Below are 21,203 nucleotides of genomic sequence, written 5' to 3' on the forward strand. Positions count from 1 at the left end.
CATTAAGATTTTCAGTTTGATGAAGTATATAGAAATAACCAGCAAAATATATGCCTGTTAACATGGAAAGGACGAAAATTAGGGAGTTTCGGTTAATTGATTATTGCCTGTTTACGTCTAATGTCAAAGATTGCAGATTCAGTACGACACATAGATGTGTGTGCTTCTTTGTGATACAAGGCAAGGGATACGAAATTTCAGTCTTTTCATTAAACACTATTGTACCTCTATTTTTCTCATTTTGATTTGAGTTTTACCAGAAAAAATACGGACGTTGGTTTTATTGTAATTTTAGGAAATCATTTTAGGATAAATCCCTAATGCATATTTTCTGATTGCCTTGTTTAGGTTTTATTTTCCCTTGTCTCTTTTTTTCGTTTTATTTGCTCTTCAACGTAATATAGGCATTGGATTTGAAATACTTGGCTGCCTGAGCCTTCGATCGAGCATAGCTGAGGGATTTGCACTGAAGAGACCACTGATTATTTGTCTAAATACATCTGGTGCAGTTGAATTAATAGCGCTATCGGTTTTATGGTTTATGTAAGTAAACATTTGTTAAATTTAAGGTTTCGAATCACGTGTTTACAGATATTAGTTTAAGTAAGGCTTTTATTATAGAGAACTATTTTCATAAAAGTGTCTGGTATATCAGGTTATATTTGGTCCCAGCTGGTATGGTAAAACATGTTTGTGAGCCAGGCACCAACTACATGGCCCCATTCATCCACATATGGAGTAACGGCCGCCGCAAACATGAAAATGCAATTAATTATGATTAAAATGATTGCCGTGTTTTGAATTCATTTAAAAAAAGTGAAAGAAAAAAAAAACACGAAAAAATTGTCACAGGAATAAAGTTGCCACAAATTAAAACTGGCAGTGGGTGTATCTTGTGACTGGGTTATGTGTTGGCCTACAACCACACACACAAACAGAAAAGATACTTATACGTCCCAGAGTAAGAGTCTACACGTATTCTTACTCTTAGACTAACTCTTGCAACAAATCACGACTCTGGTTTCCGCGATATATAATTTGATAGTTCAACATGGAATACAATTGTACAGAGTTTAAACTGCTCAGTGTAATACTTAATCCAATCTGAAATATCGAAATAATAAAAACAGTTTATGTAACAAACCAAAAATTACTTGAATAGACTTGACAAATATTTCTCTAAATGAGTGACAAATACAATTTACGCATTATAGAAAAATTCAACACATAGCGAAGAATTAACACTGAATAGAACCATGTAAGATTAAAGTAAATGTCTCTTATCATATAACAAATTAAAAGTGAAATTAGTTTGCTTAATTTTCCAGACTGGCTTATATCTTGCACATTCAAAAATTTACAGAATTTCTAAGTGAAACATTTAAAATACAAGAAAAAAATGGTTTTACAAAATCTTTTACAAGATGTCCAAAAAGTCTCAATTCAAATTGTGTCCATTTTCCCACTGTGACAATGTCATGGGAAAAATGTCACAACAGCATTGAAAATTTAAAAAGTGTATTTGTTTTCTTAAAAATTGAGTAAATGTTTAATTATATATCTGTTCTTTTTAGTCTTTTCTCTTTCTTAAATGTGATACTTCACTTTGTTTGTTTTCGTAAAGAAAATAATATTATTCGATTCAATAGGTCCGATTCTTTAAACGTTTTTTTAAGTTTAACTTTCTCGCTACATTCACATTCAGTCACGGCCTGCCGCAGTGGTTTGCCAGGCTTTTGTGCCAAACAAAATTCATTTTCGCCACAAATCAAGCTCATTTCATTTGCGTCTAAAAAGTATAAATCATAGATGTACATGTAAATTGAAAAGAGACATTAAGAATATTGTTTATACTGGCAACATAGTTTTAATAGCACATTATGCCCTTATATGATCTCGGGGCATTATTTTCTATTTCTATTTATTTCTGATATTTTCATTAAACTTATTTTGCTATTGTTCTATTGTTCTATTTACTATTTTTTTTTAATGTTTTTACTACCAATGTCAATTCTCATTAGAAAAAATAATATATTGAAAAATCAGTAGAAAAACGTTACTGAAATTGAATAGGAACTTGAAGAAAAAATTATAGGCTAATTCAGTTATGACAGTTATCATGAGGACTCAAATAATTACATATCACTCATAAATCACATCCATCACTTTGCCGATAAAAAGATCATAAATCAAAATGAAAAAAATGACACGGATTAGTTTAATACTTAAAGATCTTAAAAACCTGGAGTGAAGTTTTTCGGTCAACGCTTTAAATGTTTATTACTTTAAGATTATAAGATAGATAAGATAAGATATTTTTTATTTCCAATTATGGGCCCCAAAGGGCATAAACATTACAACATCAATAATTTTTTCATAATACAATACAAACAATGAGATAAAAAAAAAAAAAAGTTAAACGAGAACTATTTAAGTTCTTAAAGAATACGTAGATAAAGAATCTATAGTATGTTGGTTTTTTTTAATACTAATGCATTTTATTACAAGTGTGGTTGATATAGATAACAAACAAGCAGCCCAAAAAGAAAAAAAAAGAAAAATAGATATCCACATATGTATAGTACACAAAAAGTTGGATCAATTAAATATATAATAATTAGCCAAAAAGAAAGTAGAAATTAAACATGTCCATGACTCATCCTGTGTCAGCAGCAAATAGGAAAGCATTATGGTTTCCTAAAGGCAGCTGACACCAGGGGACGATACCTTATGGGCCATAGGCATGTAAAATGTGTGTAAATGTCTCTTTCCTACCTGTATCAAAAGCAAACAAGGAAGCATCATAGGTAACTTGAATGCAGTTGATACCAGGGGACGATGCCTCAAGGATATAAGAGAACATTTGAATAAATAATATATTATTAAAAGAAATGCAGTCAATTCTTAAATAAAGACAATATTCCTTTATAATTAATCAATTATAGAAAAGTTACTTCATCAACACAATCTATGACTAATATCAGAGACACATGTCTCTGCTAATATATTATATAATCAGATGATATATTTTTGACTATTGGACCCAGACACTATCTCGAATTTCATCAGAAAATCGGTCAATAGGTCAATAGTGAAACCAACACAAAAGGTATTCCCCTGTTGACATGCGCATTAGAAAATACACGTCGCCGGAAGTGGAGTTTGACAGAATGCAAAAATTCGGTCAAGAGATGTTTTATATGTTTTTTTGGAAATTAGACACATTTTTGAATTAAGAATGATTAAGATTGCTTTATTTATAGCTTTTATGTTAACAACTACTTTCCTGAGCATGTAAGTACTCTTGATTTTATTCCCTGACGATATCTTCTTCAGGGTGACAATCTACAAATGCACTCCCGTATAATTTTTCTTTTTAGGGTCAAAACACTTTCACAAAAAAAATCTGCAATTTCACTGAATTTATTAAAATTTCATTTTCTCAATGGTGTCATCAATATTTCAGTTTACTCTTACAGCTACTACTGACCACTGTCAGTCTTCACAAGAAACATGATGTGTTTTCACAGGATTGACCCCCAGTCATCCAGTCAAGCAGGTCAGCTTATTCATAAAATTGAAATTGGAAACTGGTCACTGAATTGTCATGTAAAAAAATGTAGGTACAGAAATGGTACATGTACTTAACATTTCAACAAACCCAATAGTGAGTTTGCAAGCCTGTGCTGGTGCCTGTGCCTGGTGTGATTGTGAATGGTTAAAAACTGCATTAGTTTAGTGGTTAGCTGCGAAAACGTAGCTCTATTGTCCTTTAAATTTTTTTTTGCCATAGATCCGCTAATATCAAAATCATCAAAAGGACCTTAAGAGCTACGTTTTCGCAGCTAGTATAGTGGTTGGTTTAACAATGGATTTGAATGGCAAATGAAATAATTAAACCCAACAACCATGACAATGTTCAGACTGTTCAATATAGTTTTTGGGATCCTTTGAGTTTTTTATCAGTCAAACATGAAAAAGCTCTAACATTTGTACCTCTGAATCAATATAAGCAGCATGATAATTAGGATAGTAAGAATGTTATGGAACAGTCAGAGCTCAGACATAAACAAGTCGATTTTTGTTTTTGACTTAAAGAAGTCCAAGTCAAAAAATGACAGACTTGTTTAGGTCTATTTATGTTGATGAAAACATTTAATTTTACTTGGTGGCCAAAGTACACCACCTATGTCTATGACAGCAAAAAATAATTATAAATATTTGAATTGGTTTCTTAATTGTGAAATACATATACTGTAAACCAACTTATTTTCGCGAGTAGAAAAATAACGCGAATATAAATCGTCGCGAATATGTCAATCTTTGATGTTTCCTTAATAAACTTCATCAAGTAAATCAGATAATCGCGAAATTAAATAGCCGCGAAGTGTTCAAGAAAGGGTAAAACGCGAAATAAAGTATCCGCGAAAATAAGTTGGTTTACAGTATATATATATATATATAGTAGAGCCCAGGTGGTCATGTGGTCTAGCGGGACAGCTGCAGTGCAGGCGATTTGGTGTCACGATATCACAGTAGCATGGGTTCGAATCCCGGCGAGGGAAGAACCAAAAATTTGCGAAAGCAAATTTACAGATCTAACATTGTTGGGTTGATGTTTAGACGAGTTGTGTATATATATATATATATATATATATATATATATATATATATATATATATAAAGTGCCTAGAAAATCAACCTAACGATGTTAGAGTAGATTTGATTCGTAACTTCCTCGCCGGGGCTGGAACCTGTACTTTTTTCTAACTTCTACGACAACACCGCCTAGCATTGCGCAGAGACCTTATCCCCCATCTCTAACTCTAGCTTAAATATATACATCATCATGTAATCTGGAATAGTATTTTCACTGCAAGAAATAATGACAATTTATTAGTTCCTGACAGATGATATATTTGTTGAATATATATTCCAACTTATGGGTCATCCACCTGTTTGTATCACTTTGCCCAGCTCTTAATAAAATTGCATATTAAAAAGAGTTTTGAGCAGTAAATACAAATTATATAAGATTTTGGGTAGGAATTCGAAAAAAAAATCAATTTAAAAAAAAAATTGCTGGTATGTACAAATAAAAGGTTTTCAGTTGGAACAAATTTATTGGGTCGGTCGCTAAACATTTGGTAAAGTAAACAAACAATATTTTAATTCAGGCTTGTGATGCCAAATACATTGACCAGGCCTTAATAACTTTGACCTGGACATAAGCAACATCATAATGTATGAACTGATGTTGATAAGTTTGACCAGAACTTATTAAGTCTTCTAATCTTCCTGTTTGCTGGTAAAACAAAGAAAACACAATTTTTTTCTATTATGCATACAAATACAAACCAATAAATAAATTATCTTGTTTGGGATGAAAATTTCAGGAACTCAATTTTCGGCTCTCCCTTGACACCATCTGCGAGTATGGTCTTGAGGAAACGATGATAGTCCGTCGGAAGGGAACGATAAATGGCTGACCCGTGTTAAGAGAGAGCCATATCTCTTGCACGTTAAAGACACACTTGTAGATTTCGAAAAAGAGTAGGCTAATGCCGCTACAAGGCAGCACTCGCACCCGCAAAGTGGAAAGGGATTAATATAAGTTGCAAAACTTGTTTCCCAATCCACTATAAATAAATATGTTTAAACTAAACTAATTATCTTGTTGTCTGCATATTTATAATGTAAAATATCAGCTGCTTGACATAAGACTAAGCCTTTTTGAACTTGTTCCGTACGCTCACTCAACAAAAAGCTTCATAGACATATTTTGACTCACAGAAGGTATTTTACGATATCGATAATGAATATGCAGACAACCCCTGGTAATATGTACAGTTAGTATAGAAGAACCTGTCATATCTGTTCCAAGAAATATAATATGCTTTTGTAAGCATTATTGACCATGTTGACTGTAACATGTGAAACAGTACAATACATGTAGTAACATGTAGTTCAGAATATCATTTGAACATACATGTACAATGTTAAGGCCTAAAATATGCACAATAATATAATGTCTTTTGAACTATGTCTTCAGCGCGCGTGACAAACTGAAGAAAAAGGACCAATTTGGAGATAATTATCATGAATCAATGAACATCTACATGTACAAGTGTAGTTGATGGTTGATCAGTTTAAATGATGTCATTCAGATATCGACTAGACTTTTACTGACTTTCACAGTGTGGTGTAACACAAGTATAAAGGGAAAGTTGTATATATAAAAGCTATGTCTCTCTTTTGCTATAGTTACATGCTGAGTATCCAAAGCTCTGTCTGACTGACAAAATATCATGCGGTCAGCAGTCAGACAGACTTTTTAGGATTTTTTGGTTGAATATATAGTAGAAAAATTCAAATTTCTTTTTCGGTCAGACAAACTGTAAACATGCTTAAACAGTTTGGCACAGACTGTACATGTTTGAATTTTCAGAAGTTTTTCCCATTTGTCTGGTTGTCCCCAATACATCGTGTTACATGTAATGATGTACTTGTATGACATACTTATTTTACAGTTTTAGATAAGGGATTCCTTCCTTGTCTGTCAGTGGCCATGGGTGATAATAAGTTACATATATCATTCACATACATTTAAATGTCTAGAATTTCATGAAATAATTTATAAACCATTTCTAAAAATGACAATATTTGAATCTTTTACCAATCATGCCATTGTATGTAACTTAAATGAAATAATTCATTTTGTTAACAGTTGTAACTAAAATACTTGGGATTTTTGATTGTACATGTGTCTCTAATAATTATATTTCATATTTTGATTGTTTATCACTGAACACAAATTAAATGTAGAAAAATAGTCATGTACTACATACATGTACCCGGTACAAAACTACAATTATACATGTATTAGATTTTTTTCGGTTCCGTACCGTTAAAATTTGAATACTGATCGCGCCTCACTGATTTGTTTTCATTGACAAAGATGGTGTCCAATCGTCAAATTTCAATGTTTTCATTTATCAATCGGGGTGAAAGAAAGGCAGATGACGATGATGATAAAGAAAATACCAGACCAAATAAGTTCAATAAAATTGGTAGTAATGTTGAAGTTGTGGAAATTGAACAAAAATCAACCAAGCAAAGGAAAAGACATGCAAGTGAAGACAAATATGAGCAAGACTTCAAATGACTTAATAGTCACAGAGAAAGGATACTACTGTTCTGTGTGCCAAAAATATGGCACAAAAGCAAGAAACAGGACATAAAATTGTAAATGAAAGAAGAGAGAAGAGAGATAAATTGTTGAAAAAAATCGAATCAAAGAATATTTGATAAATAATATGACTACTTCTATTTATGTTTGTTCAACTCCATTAAATGTGAATAATATACTTATCTTTATTTTTGTGACCCCCACGTGCACCCACAGTAAAAAAAAACAAAAAACGGGTGGATATTTAAAAAAAACCACCTTGTTGCAATTGATTTTTTTAAAACACCCACCTTCCCTTACATTGTAGTGAAAAAAGGAAAACACTGTTAGAAGAAATAGTTAAATTCAAAAATTAGTTTTTATCAGCATGATCAGTTTATTGAATATATTTACAAATGTATGTCAACTATTTATTTTCTTTAAGTTTTAATAATGAAATTCTATAGATTATTTGAATATGTTTTCCTTTACATGTTTTATTTATTATTTTAAATATAATTAAGGTCTATGGCAAGTATATTTTCTTAAGGTTTTGGTAATGGATATTGATTTTTTGAAATGATTGATTGTTAGTCCTTGTTCTTAATGAATTGTTGCCTTTATCTATACATGTATGTACATGTATACAAACATGACCTAAGCACAGTCAAGACTAATACATTTGTATATACAACATGTTAGCTGTATTGATTAATACCTTCGTCAAGTTTATGCTAAAGTTTGCTTTTCCTTTTACAATAAGAATAATGTGCTTTTAAATGAGCAATTTAAAGATTGCTCATTTAAAAATCACATTGTTATGTTTCACATGAAAATCAGAAATGGTGTACGCATGTGTATTTTGTTCTGGATGAAAATCTGATACATGTACATACATGTACAATGATGTATGTAGATGTACAGAAAATTTAATGGGTCAGAGTGACTTGATGAAGAAATTAATGAGGAGGTTCATTTCTATTTTACAATTTTACTTTTTATACGACCGCAAAATTTGAAAAATTTTTCGTTGTATATTGCTATCACGTTGGCGTCGTCGTCTGCGTCGTCGTCGTCGTCCGAATACTTTTAGTTTTCGCACTCTAACTTTAGTAAAAGTGAATGGAAATCTATGAAATTTTAACACAAGGTTTATGACCACAAAAGGAAGGTTGGTATTGATTTTGGGAGTTTTGGTCCCAACATTTTAGGAATTCGGGGCCAAAAAGGGCCCAAATAAGCATTTTCTTGGTTTTCGCACTATAACTTTAGTTTAAAAGTTAATAGAAATCTATGAAATTTTGACACAAGGTTTATGACCACAAAAGAACGGTTGGGATTGATTTTGGGAGTTTTGGTTTCAACAGTTTAGGAATTAGGGGCCAAAAAAGGGCCCAAATAAGCATTATTCTTGGTTTTCGCACAATAACTTTAGTTTAAGTAAATAGAAATCAATGAAATTTAAACACAATGTTAATGACTACAAAAGGAAGGTTGGTATTGATTTTGGGAGTTTAGGTCCCAACAGTTTAGGAATTAGGGGCCAAAAAGGGACCCAAATAAGCATTTTTCTTGGTTTTCGCACCATAACGTTAGTATAAGTAAATAGAAATCTATGAAATTTAAACACAAGGTTTATGACCATAAAAGGAAGGTTGGTATTGATTTTGGGAGTTTTGGTCCCAACAGAATAAGGGGCCCAAAGGGTCCAAAATTAAACTTTGTTTGATTTCATCAAAATTGAATAATTGGGGTTCTTTGATATGCCGAATCTAACTGTCATGACTGTGTATGTAGATTCTTAACTTTTGGTCCCGTTTTCAAATTGGTCTACATTAAGGTCCAAAGGGTCCAAAATTAAACTTAGTTTGATTTTAACAAAAAATGAATCAGTTAGGTTCTTTGATATGCTGAATCTAAAAATGTACTTAGATTCTTGATTATTGGCCCAGTTTTCAAGTTGGTCCAAATCGGGGTCCAAAATTAAACTTTGTTTGATTTCATCAAAAATTGAATAAATGGGGTTCGTTGATATACCAAATCTAACTGTGTATGTAGATTCTTCATTTTTATGCCCCACCTACGATAGTAGAGGGGCATTATGTTTTCTGGTCTGTGCGTCCGTTCGTCCGTCCGTCTGTTCGTTCGTTCGTTCGTTCGTCCGTCTGTCCCGCTTCAGGTTAAAGTTTTTGGTCAAGGTAGTTTTTGATGAAGTTGAAGTCCAATCAACTTGAAACTTAGTATACATGTGCCCTATGATAAGATCTTTCTAATTTAAATGCCAAATTATAGTTTTGACTCCAATTTTACGGTTCACTGAACATAGAAAATGATAGTGCAAATTTCAGGTTAAAGTTTTTGGTCAAGGTAGTTTTTGATGAAGTTGAAGTCCAATCAACTTGAAACTTAGTATACATGTGTCCTATGACATGATCTTTCTAATTTAAATGCCAAATTATAGTTTTGACCCCAATTTTACAGTTCACTGAACATAGAAAATGATAGTGCAAATTTCAGGTTAAAGTTTTTGGTCAAGGTAGTTTTTGATAAAGTAGAAGTCCAATCAACTTGAAACTTAGTATACATGTTCCCTTTGATAAGATCATTCTAATTTTAATGCCAAATTAGAGATTTTATTCCAATTTCAAGGTCCACTGAACATAGAAAATGATAGTGCGAGTGGGGCATCCGTGTACTGTGGACACATTCTTGTTGGTCCTGTTTTCAAATTGGTCTACACTAAAGTCCAAAGGGTCCAAAATTAAACTTAGTCTGATTTTAACAAAAATTGAAATCTTGGGGTTCTTTGATATGCTGAATCCAAAAATGTACTTAGATTTTTTATTATGGGCCCAGTTTTCAAGTTGGTCCAAATCAGGATCTAAAATTATTATATTAAGTATTGTGCAATAGCAAGTCTTTTCAATTGCACAGTATTGCGCAATGGCAAGAAATATCTAATTGCACAATATTGTGAAATAGCAAATTTTTTTTTAATTAGAGTTATCTTTCTTTGTCCAGAATAGTAAGCAAGAAATATCTAATTGCAAAATATTGTGCAATAGCAAGATTTTTTTTTAATTGGAGTTATCTTTCTTTGTCCAGAATCAACTTAAATCTTTGTTATATACAATATACAATGTATATTCACTTTTTACTACCAACTGATAAATTAAAATAATCTTTACCATTCAGTGATAACAAGCAGTTTTTTTACATCTTAATATTTTATGATGTATTTAAATGAGTAGTTATTGTTGCAAACTCCATTAGAAATTTTAATTGAGATTAGTTTTGGAAAAAGGGAAAGGGGGATGTGATTAAAAAAATTGGGTTCAATTTTTCTCATTTGAAATTTCATAAATAAAAAAGAAAATTTCTTCAAACATTTTTTTGAGAGGATTAATATTCAACAGCATAGTGAATTGCTCTAAGAGAAAACAAAAGTTTTAAGTTCATTAGAACACATTCATTCTGTGTCAGAAACCTATGCTGTGTCAACTATTTAATCACAATCCAAATTTAGAGCTGAATCCAGCTTGAATGTTGTGTCCATACTTGCCCCAACCGTTCAGGGTTCAACCTCTGCGGTCGTATAAAGCTACGCCCTGCGGAGCATCTGGTTGTTATTTGAATTGCCTAATCCAAAGACATATTTAATTGAATACATAATTTTCAATTCAATTCAATTCAACTTAATTCAAATATTTATTGTCATATAAACTCTGAACAATAAGTTTGTGACAAATAATATAAACATACACAAAATACATTTAACAAACAAAACCATAAAAACAAAAAAAGCAAAACAATCTATCTATATGATATATATAAATATATTTTATAAATAAATCAAGAGTCCCCTGTCCTCAGTTCTAATGCCTGTTTCAAATAGGACCCTAAGCTTTCTTCTTCTTTTGAGGTTGATGGGCAAAGAAGATATTATGTCGTTTATTGATTTGAGGATTGTACGGCGGTCGGTCGGTCGGCACCAAATGTTGTCCATGCATTTTCTCATGAACCGTGCATCCAAAGCTTTTAAAATTTTAATATGTTGTTACTGACAACAAAATGAAGGTCAAGTTCAAGAATGACGATTTTGACTTTTACCGTTAAGGAGTTATGGTTCTTGAAAGATTGAAAAATGGCATTTCCAGTCGTGTCCGTGCATTTACACATCAACTGTTCAACCAAAGCTTCCCAAATTTTAATATGTTGTTACTGATGAAAAAATGGAGGTCAAGTACAAGAATGACGATTTTGACTTTAACCATTTAGGAGTTATGGTTCTTGAAAGATTGAAAAATGGCGTTTCCAGTTGTTTCCGTGCATTTACTCATGAACTGTTCAACCAAAGCTTTTCAAATTTTAATATGTTGTTTCTGATGACAAAATGGAGGTCAAGTTCAATAATGTCAATTTTGATTTTTACCGTTCAGGAGTTTTGGTTCTTGAAAGATCAAAAAATGGCGTTTCCATTCATGTTGTTGCATTTACTCATGAATCATTCAACCTAAGCTCTTTCAAATTTTAATATGTTGATACTGATGATAAAAATGCAGGTCAAATTTGATATTGACGATTTTCACTTTCACCATTCATCAGTTATGGTTCTTGTGATATTGCCAGGAGACAGATAAATGTTAATAAATCCGGTTTGCTGTCGTCGTGACAGCCTCTTGTTTCATTTTCTTGCCAGGACATGAAGTCTGGCATATGTTTACATGTAATTACATTTCCTATAAAGTTATCTCTTAGTTTAGCAATTTTTTTACAGTATAAAATAAAATGGGCTCCATCCTCCATTGTATTACAGGATGTGCATAGTAAATGTATATGATACAAATGTTTTTGGGGAAGACTTCAAGTCTGTGTAAATCCTATATGCATGATATGATATACATGTACAAAATGTATAACATCACTGCTATGTCATGTTTGTCATGTTCATCTGGCAATGTCTGGTGATGTTCATCCTACAATTTTCATTTGTATTTTTCCCAATTGAGTTCCAAACATCATCATGATGATGTCATTGCAGTTGAAGCACTGTTTTGATATTTTGGTGAATTTTAATTTCACAATTGTTTTTTTAATGGTCATTTATGCATGGTGGAAGCAGAAAATGTGTAAAAATAATTTGAAAATGGATATGAAACTCTGATGAGGCATATACATCACATATTTTGCTTATGGACAGACAAAAAGTAAGAATGTTAAGCTTGTGAATTAAAAGGGTGTGATTTAAACTAATCCCAAGTATACACAGTACATAGTATATCATATGAACTGCGTCATACATGTTATAATGACCATTAGGATTAGATCATAGCTAACTTTGTTGTTGACATGAAGCAATTTACTGGTCAGCTTTGTTTCCTTTTTGATTATTTAACTAAAATAAAATATACATTATTTATCAACACTTAATTAACATGACCATGATGACTTGGGCAGAAATTAACACTTGACTTGAAGTAATGCTAACATAAACATGATAAACATGTACATTTAGCTTGGTCACAAGGTCAATGTAGAAGATCACTGCAGCTAAATATGTAATTGATCTAAATAAGGGGAAATTATTACATGTTGTGCATGTTTAACATTTGAATGTTATATTTAAATTTTTTATACATCACTGGAATTTGGTAAACATGGTAAATACATACATTGACATACATAATTATAAAAAAGAAGTTTTTAAAAAGTTTTTAAACTATTGTCATTTTTTTTTTATTATCCCCTGTGTAAGGCGTTGTTAACCAGGTGTCTGTCCTTCCTGTCTTGTTAGCGCTCTCACCATCTTGCCATATTTTTATAAAACTTATACTATATACTAGGTTAATATTAGCAATATCTCTGACAAATTTTATAATGGTGGCCAATCGACTTCTTTAAAAAGACTTATTCCCCTTGGAAATATATTAAATTTATGGAAAATGGCCTTTTAAAATTTAGTTTTTGTCTCACACACACTCTTTTTACTTAAATAGATGGTAGATACAACTGTAGCAACAAAAAAAGGTTTTTGTTTGTTATTACCCTTGAATAGATAAGATATGTGCAATGCTTGGGACATAGGAACTCTGTTCTTTTATTTATTGAATGATTCATTTGGTTCCTCTATATTTTTATATAGATTAAAAGTGTTGAATCAGGATGACAGGTACAAGTAATTAAAAATTAGGTCCTGGTTCTGTATCTACATTTAGCATGTTTAGGTATCCTAGTAACAATATTAGATAAACATGATAAATGTATTTTCAGTTTTTTATGCCCCACCTACGATAGTAGAGGGGCATTATGTTTTCTGGTCTGTGCGTCCGTTCGTCCGTCCGTTCGTTCGTCCGTTCGTCCGTCTGTCCCGCTTCAGGTTAAAGTTTTTGGTCGAGGTAGTTTTTGATGAAGTTGAAGTCCAATCGACTTCAAACTTGGTACACATGTTCCCTATGATATGATCTTTCTAATTTTAATGCCAAATTAGAGTTTTGACCCCAATTTCACGGTTCACTGATAGAAAATGATAGTGCAAATTTCAGGTTAAAGTTTTTGGCTTCAGGTTAAAGTTTTTGGTCAAGGTAGTTTTTGATGAAGTTGAAGTCCAATCAACTTGAAACTTAGTATACATGTGCCCTATGATATGATCTTTCTAATTTAAATGCCAAATTAGAGTTTTGACCCCAATTTTACAGTTCACTGAACATAGAAAATGATAGTGCAAATTTCAGGTTAAAGTTTTTGGCTTCAGGTTAAAGTTTTTGGTCAAGGTAGTTTTTGATGAAGTTGAAGTCCAATCAACTTGAAACTTAGTATACATGTGCCCTATGATATGATCTTTCTAATTTAAATGCCAAATTAGAGTTTTGACCCCAATTTTACGGTTCACTGAACATAGAAAATGATAGTGCAAATTTCAGGTTAAAGTTTTTGGTCAAGGTAGTTTTTGATGAAGTTGAAGTCCAATCAACTTGAAACTTAGTATACATGTGCCCTATGATATGATCTTTCTAATTTAAATGCCAAATTAGAGTTTTGACCCCAATTTTACGGTTCACTGAACATAGAAAATGATAGTGCAAATTTCAGGTTAAAGTTTTTGGCTTCAGGTTAAAGTTTTTGGTCAAGGTAGTTTTTGATGAAGTTGAAGTCCAATCAACTTGAAACTTAGTATACATGTGCCCTATGATATGATCTTTCTAATTTAAATGCCAAATTAGAGTTTTGACCCCAATTTTACGGTTCACTGAACATAGAAAATGATAGTGCAAATTTCATGTTAAAGTTTTTGGTCAAGGTAGTTTTTGATGAAGTTGAAGTCCAATCAACTTGAAACTTAGTATACATGTGCCCTATGATATGATCTTTCTAATTTAAATGCCAAATTAGAGTTTTGACCCCAATTTTACGGTTCACTGAACATAGAAAATGATAGTGCAAATTTCAGGTTAAAGTTTTTGGTCAAGGTAGTTTTTGATAAAGTAGAAGTCCAATCAACTTGAAACTTAGTATACATGTTCCCTTTGATAAGATCATTCTAATTTTAATGCCAAATTAGAGAATTTATTCCAATTTCACAGTCCTTTAAACATAGAAAATGATAGTGTGAGTGGGGCATCCGTGTACTGTGGACACATTCTTGTTTAATATTGTTATTGATGACATTGTTTACATTTTGAACATGTGTTTTAATCATTTTCAGAACATATGGCAATGGAAATGAGAAATTGACAATTGGTACAATTCAGGATGAATCTACAAAACAGGTACGTTGACGTGTTAGTGTTAAGCAGGTCCAGGATGTCAGATGACCTTCGTTGTCATTGTTAAAAGAAAGCATTTAATTATTTATATAATATACATTGTATTTGTCATGTTTGTGAGATTTATTTGTGAAAACTATAAATTCAATTACTACAATTGATGTGAAGCTATCTATTCTGAAGTAAATTCCAGATTTACTATATGTATAAGTTTGTCTGGATAATGTGCATGATGTGTTAAAATTTAAAAGGATAACATGAATATATTTATACATGCTGGTTTATTCTTTTCATTGTTTATTATTTGGGAACTACATAACATTTTTGAAGGATTAGGCATTTTCTCAGTTGTATTACAGAAGAATTTCACTGAAAAACATGACAGGAAAAAGATATAAACATACACATGCCAAAGCTGTTGAAATGAATTCTTCAAGAATTATGTGGAAATATTTTATGTTGATAATAATGGCTATATACATCATAAACATGGTATATATATTACATATACATATGTTCAGTCTACGACTTACATGTATAACATACATCATATAACACCGTTTTACATTGTTTACAGTGCTTAACACATAATCCATATTTCATTTATTTGGAGAAAAAACATTGTTTCTGTTTATTTATTCACAACTTTTATCATGTTTATAGACTCAGGATGATTAAGAGCTTGAAATTTTGTATGAACACATGTTTATAGTAGTTGGCTATAGTGTATGTTGGCTTCTTGATGTCTGTTGGTTATTTTTGTTGTTGGGTTGTCTTATTGATGTAACAACTCTATTCCCCCGTGGCATGGTCACATCTCCATTTATTCTTACCTGTATTTTCTTCTAATATACCTCATGTAAAACAAGTTCTACATGTATACACACAAAAAAGCATGCAAAATTTAATATAGACTTCCAAATGTAACATTTTGACATTAACATTAAAAATTCCCATGTCTTTGGAAGATGCAGGACAAGTATATCTTTCTACGGACATCTGAAAATCATGAAAGAATAATTCCCTATCTCTATTGTCAACATTTAATGAATGGCTATTATCTATTTTGAATTTATTGAACCATAAAACTAATTTTTGACTCTTCACATTGAATAATCTGCGAAGCGGATTATGTAAAATGTGAAGAGTCAAAAATGAGTTTTATGGTTCAATAAAATCAAAATAAATTATTGCCATTCATTATAAATAAATTTCTATCAAAAATAAGAACTTTTTATATTATTTATTTAAACAATAACAAGGTACACACATGTTGGCGTATGAATACACAATGTCAGAATGGGCGTGTCGCCATCAAAATTGACTACATTGAAAATAAAACTAATAATTTTAACCAATCAGAAAACAGTAAATACACCAAATTTATTTATTTTTTATTGTAAACATATGAATTTCTAAGTGAAATAAAGTTTTTGAATTTTGATAGTAAAATTAAATATTCTCAACCATCTAACTATTGATGTAACAGTTTAAATCTTGATTCTTCGAAGGGTCCTAATATGACGTAAAGTTCACACGTGTGGACGTTTGTCCTTTTGTCTACTTTCAAAATATTTACATAGATATCGTTCATGTCATTAGTGAATTTAAATTCAAATTTGATTATAATCCATTGACCTTGTTGACCTGTAATTTAAGTTTATGGTCTAGTATATATCATTTAAACTAGTATATTGTAGTCTAGAGATTTCTCTAATATCTGACAGCTTTTTTAGCACTTTTTTGTGACTATGGACATCTTAGGGCAATCGATATAAACAAGGTCCTAGTCTGTACTGAAAAAGGCTATCAAACATCAGAGCAATCTGAGACGTAAAAAAGAGAATGATTTCTTATTCAGATTATTGTTTATCATGATTATGTTTTGTTAATCTAAAAAGAAATATGGGATCTTGTAATTTAAGTCAGTCATTTTTGTGTCAGTCAGTGTCTCAACTCAGTAATTAATTTCATTCATAATGTCTTATCATGCTTATGGATGTTTGCTACTCTTGTTCTAGACTTTTTGTCAGATTTCAGAATCCTCAAGTTTTATGCAGATAAATGACATAGTGCCAATAAAATCCCCCCCCCCCCCCCCCCCTTAACCATGCAAACCCCTACTTTCTTTTCATAATTGTCTCACATCATCAAAAATGGCTTTTCAAACGATATTGTGATGTACAAATGTACAATGTACATGTAGTACATGAAAAGCCATTTATGAAAATGATATCCTTGTTATTTTTCAAAAATTACAAGGATATCATAAGATTTAAAATAAAGGAATCAAATAAGAATATTTAAGATGGGTGAGTATCCTTAACTTGTGACAGTTTGCATTCGTCTTATGTTGATGTTCATCTTTGAATCTACATGTATGAACATCTGTTTAACAAAGGACTGATATATTTGTATTACATTGACAGTACATGATCCCATATTTATTTGTATATCTAAAATATAATGATAATGACGATGATCAATATCTGAATAAATAATAAGCATCATGATAAGATATACATGTATCTACTCTGAAAATTTGACAACCCTTTATTGAGTTATTGCAACTGAAATGTTTATATACATGTATGTCAAGTTTTGGATTTTATAAAATAAAAACGCTATAGGAGCTTGGTTAAACAAGTAGATTATTAAAAATGATCAGCAACAGCAAGAGAAACTGTAGTATGGGTATATTAAAGTCCTCATCATCAAACCAGTGATTTTTTTACCAGCTGAGCAATACAGGCACAGGTGGTTTGTTGTTTTTGATAATATTCATTTGATCACTTCCTTCTTCATGGTTAAGTTCATTGTCTTCTCTTTTGTAACCTTAAAATTTCAAAGTGGTATGAAAAAAATACTACTAATCAATTTCATTTTCAAATTCACTGACAAAATGGAAAAGTTGTTTTTAAAAACTATATAATTGAATATTGGGAGTCCTTTTTATCGATCATAACAAAAGACCTTCGAGCTCAAAATATAGGACTGCCAATTTTTTGTCTTGTAGCTTTTGTATAAGAGATATATTGTTTATGTATTTTGTGTTTTTAGGTTTGGTGTTTTCAACCGTTGTTATATAGGAGTTGCACCTTCCTATTTGTTTGTGTATTTTGTGCCTGTAACTTCCACAAAACTTATTTTGTAACTCATTAGAGAAGATTAGGAAGAGGTCACACAAACATGAAATTCTGAAAAAGATTAATAAGGATGTTTGCTGGTAAAATCCAAAAAAATAATAGGTTCATTTATTACTGTTGTGTTCTTTTCAGTGTATAATCATGATAATACATCAGAAGTAAAGAAAAAAAAGACAAGATTCATTTAAAATTCAATGAATTTCAAAAATAAAAATTCTTGGTGTGAAAAGGATGTTTCTGCATTATACAGTCATGACAGTACTGTAAATGCAGCACTATATCATATATATTTTAATGAAAAAAAAGGGCAAAATACAAAGGAAAAAGTAAAGTTCAAGTTGATTAACTGTGACTTATAGTGTCAATTTTTAAAGAAAAAAAAACATTTCAATGAATAAAATCACAATCAGATGTAAACGTCAATCAGCTATCAAAGATTGATAATGAATATACTCCTGAGATAATTGATATATTGCTGCACACTACTATCCTCCCCTTACATGCCTAAGAAAGTTTCTTTTTTCTTTTCTTTTCTTTTTAATTATTAATTTGTTGAATTTTAACTCTTTTTGTAGATTCCTGTTGACCCAGGGGGACAAAGTCAGGAAAAACTTCCACCTGAAATAGAAGTTGAACAGGTAAAATAAGTTACATGTGCAGTTTAGTTTTGTATTTCACTTTACAAGCTGTTAGTAATTAATGGTAAATAGATACATCTATTTTATTATATACTTTATTCCACAGAGAATCAATAAGAGCATTAAGATTGTGCACAAAACCTGTCAACCAGTGTGCATTACTTAAGCAGTCTTATGATAAAAATAATCAATACATGCTATTTAATCATGACACAATATCCATCATGTTCATCAGACATGTCAGATCAACTGTATCTTTCTTGATAAGTGAATTAGAAAAGATATATAGAAAACCTTATGTAACAATAACTATTCTTACTAAATACCCTCTTTTTTTCATTATGAAAATAAGGAAATGTGGTATGATGCCAATTTGAGTCAACTATCCACATAAGTTCAACCTTAATTACTCTTCTGTAAATTATCTTCTGGAACATACATCTCAAGTTAGTTTTAAAATTTAAAAACAAAAAAATTACTATGATTACTGCAAATATGAGCGTGATGAGGGACAACATTTAATATATTGTTACCTATGAATATCTGAAGAATATTGTTGGTTGGTAGATTATACATGTTAATAATGTGTCTTTTTCTCTTGGAAAAAAAGGGGGGGGGGGCTTTTTTACATCATTTTACGTTTATTCATTCATTTGACCTGCTCCTAAAAAATATAAAGTGTAGACACATGTCATAAAATTTACACTTTGTTATGTCCTAAGATTGTGGAGGTCATTATGCCTACTGGTTTGTCTGTTCATCCATCTTACATGTCTTATATATCTGGTTAAAAGTTTAAGATTGAGGTAGTTTACATCACATGTTAATTTTGTTGTGGCGTTGAGTCATGTGTGTAAGAGCAAGATTTGAATAACACTGCATGTACATGTATTTGCATATTCAATAAAATCAACACTAAATGATAAATAAATGTATGACAGTGAAATTTGATCTGATAAGTTTTTATCAATACTGCAAATAATAAAGGTGTAACGTATAGGTCAATCTATTCCAAGCTGTTGCGCAATTCATTCACGTTTATGCATTGATTTGAATTTAAAGAATACGTCAATTATAATATTAATCATTGTTAATGTAAGGAAAATATATTATTTCATAAAATTAATGATAAATTTATGGAATCAGATTTAGCATATATATTTCATTTATACTGTTATAAAGAAGATAATAAAATAAACATTGTGTCTGCTGTAAGTCTAGAAAAGAGCTTATCATGCTTTTTTAAAAGCTATTTGTTGTTCCCACACAATTATCGCTAAGGAAAATCATTGCAATTTGTTCATTCATATACATACTATATATTTATACATGTACTATATAATCATTGAAAAAATGTCTCAGATACAAATTACAAATTTTAGACTGGTAGTTCTTGTTAAACATAAACCAAAACAAATGGGTCATATAGTGAATAGACTTTAACAAGACGTTAAGACAAAAATCTGTAACTTAATTTTAACAATTTAAATGGAAAGCTTATCATGGGTCAACATGACAACAAAATAAATACGTGTGTACTTTAAATAATGACCTCAATTATTTTTCTAAGGTGATATGTAAGTCTTGTGGCTAATTTTCCTGTTTTTTGTTAGACAGATAACAGTATAATGAGCTGTTTAATGAGAAAAAAAAAATTCTAAATAACAGAGATAAATATCTAGTACTTTTATTTATATACAATTGTTCAAATTATCAGATTCAGTATGACATGCTTAGAGAATACAAACATGACAAAGGGGAAGGTCTATCTTTTGTGATAATTTTTTCCAATCTGTTGTCCAAATATTCTAGGGATAGTCCAAATTAAATCCTCTGATTATTTTAAATGTTTAAAATCCTTCTGGTCTCAGTTGAGATTTATATGAGGTGATATATTTATGTTTAAAATCAAACATGTAGTTAAATTATTATATATAGGTCTACCATGTACATGTATACTGTTATATGACTTGATGAAATTAACAAAATAAAATTGTATATTTTAACTTCTTATGACACGAACCAAAAAATACAATTAACATGATTAAACAAAACATAAAAACATGGTTTTGTTTGGTTTTTTTGGAAGGGGGAGGGGGTATTGACAATAAGAGGGGTCACCATACATGCTTCAATGACTTTGAGTTTGAATCACTTTCACCCCTAAGCTAGACAAGTAATGGAAAACTGAGTGCTATTAAGTTCGATTTGATGGTTCAGTTGAACTGGTTGCTTTTCCTCCATTTCTGCCTAATGTCAATGTTACATTTGTACAATGATATATAACTATTTCCTTTTATATTCAGATTGACGAAAAAAAGAACGATGTTCAAACAGAAAAACAAGAAACACAGACAAAAGAAAAACAAGATAATGTGTAAGTTTTAAAGTTTCAAGTTGAAGAAAACCAAATTTTCTAATAATCATTAATGGAAAAAAAACTATATCACACACAACTTTATTTTCTCACATAGATGACAAGTTTCTA

General features: G+C 30.8%; 1 protein-coding gene across 2 annotated transcripts in view; it reads left to right on the forward strand.

The window, feature by feature from the left end:
* The first annotated feature begins 3,141 nt into the window (after window positions 1-3,141).
* Window positions 3,142-21,203, forward strand: part of LOC143063613 (SUN domain-containing ossification factor-like) — a 44,204-nt gene continuing 26,142 nt past the window's right edge. For both annotated transcript variants that reach the window (XR_012975064.1, XM_076235838.1), the window contains exons 1-4: window positions 3,142-3,294; window positions 14,871-14,934; window positions 18,653-18,715; window positions 21,022-21,092. Coding sequence is in view for 1 of the 2 variants with exons in the window: in XM_076235838.1 (XP_076091953.1) it covers window positions 3,239-3,294; window positions 14,871-14,934; window positions 18,653-18,715; window positions 21,022-21,092 (254 nt within the window). In the remaining variant the exon portion in view is untranslated. The remainder of the gene's footprint in view (window positions 3,295-14,870; window positions 14,935-18,652; window positions 18,716-21,021; window positions 21,093-21,203) is intronic.

This window comes from Mytilus galloprovincialis, chromosome 2, assembly GCF_965363235.1.
Source record: "Mytilus galloprovincialis chromosome 2, xbMytGall1.hap1.1, whole genome shotgun sequence".
Lineage (NCBI taxonomy): Eukaryota > Metazoa > Mollusca > Bivalvia > Mytilida > Mytilidae > Mytilus > Mytilus galloprovincialis.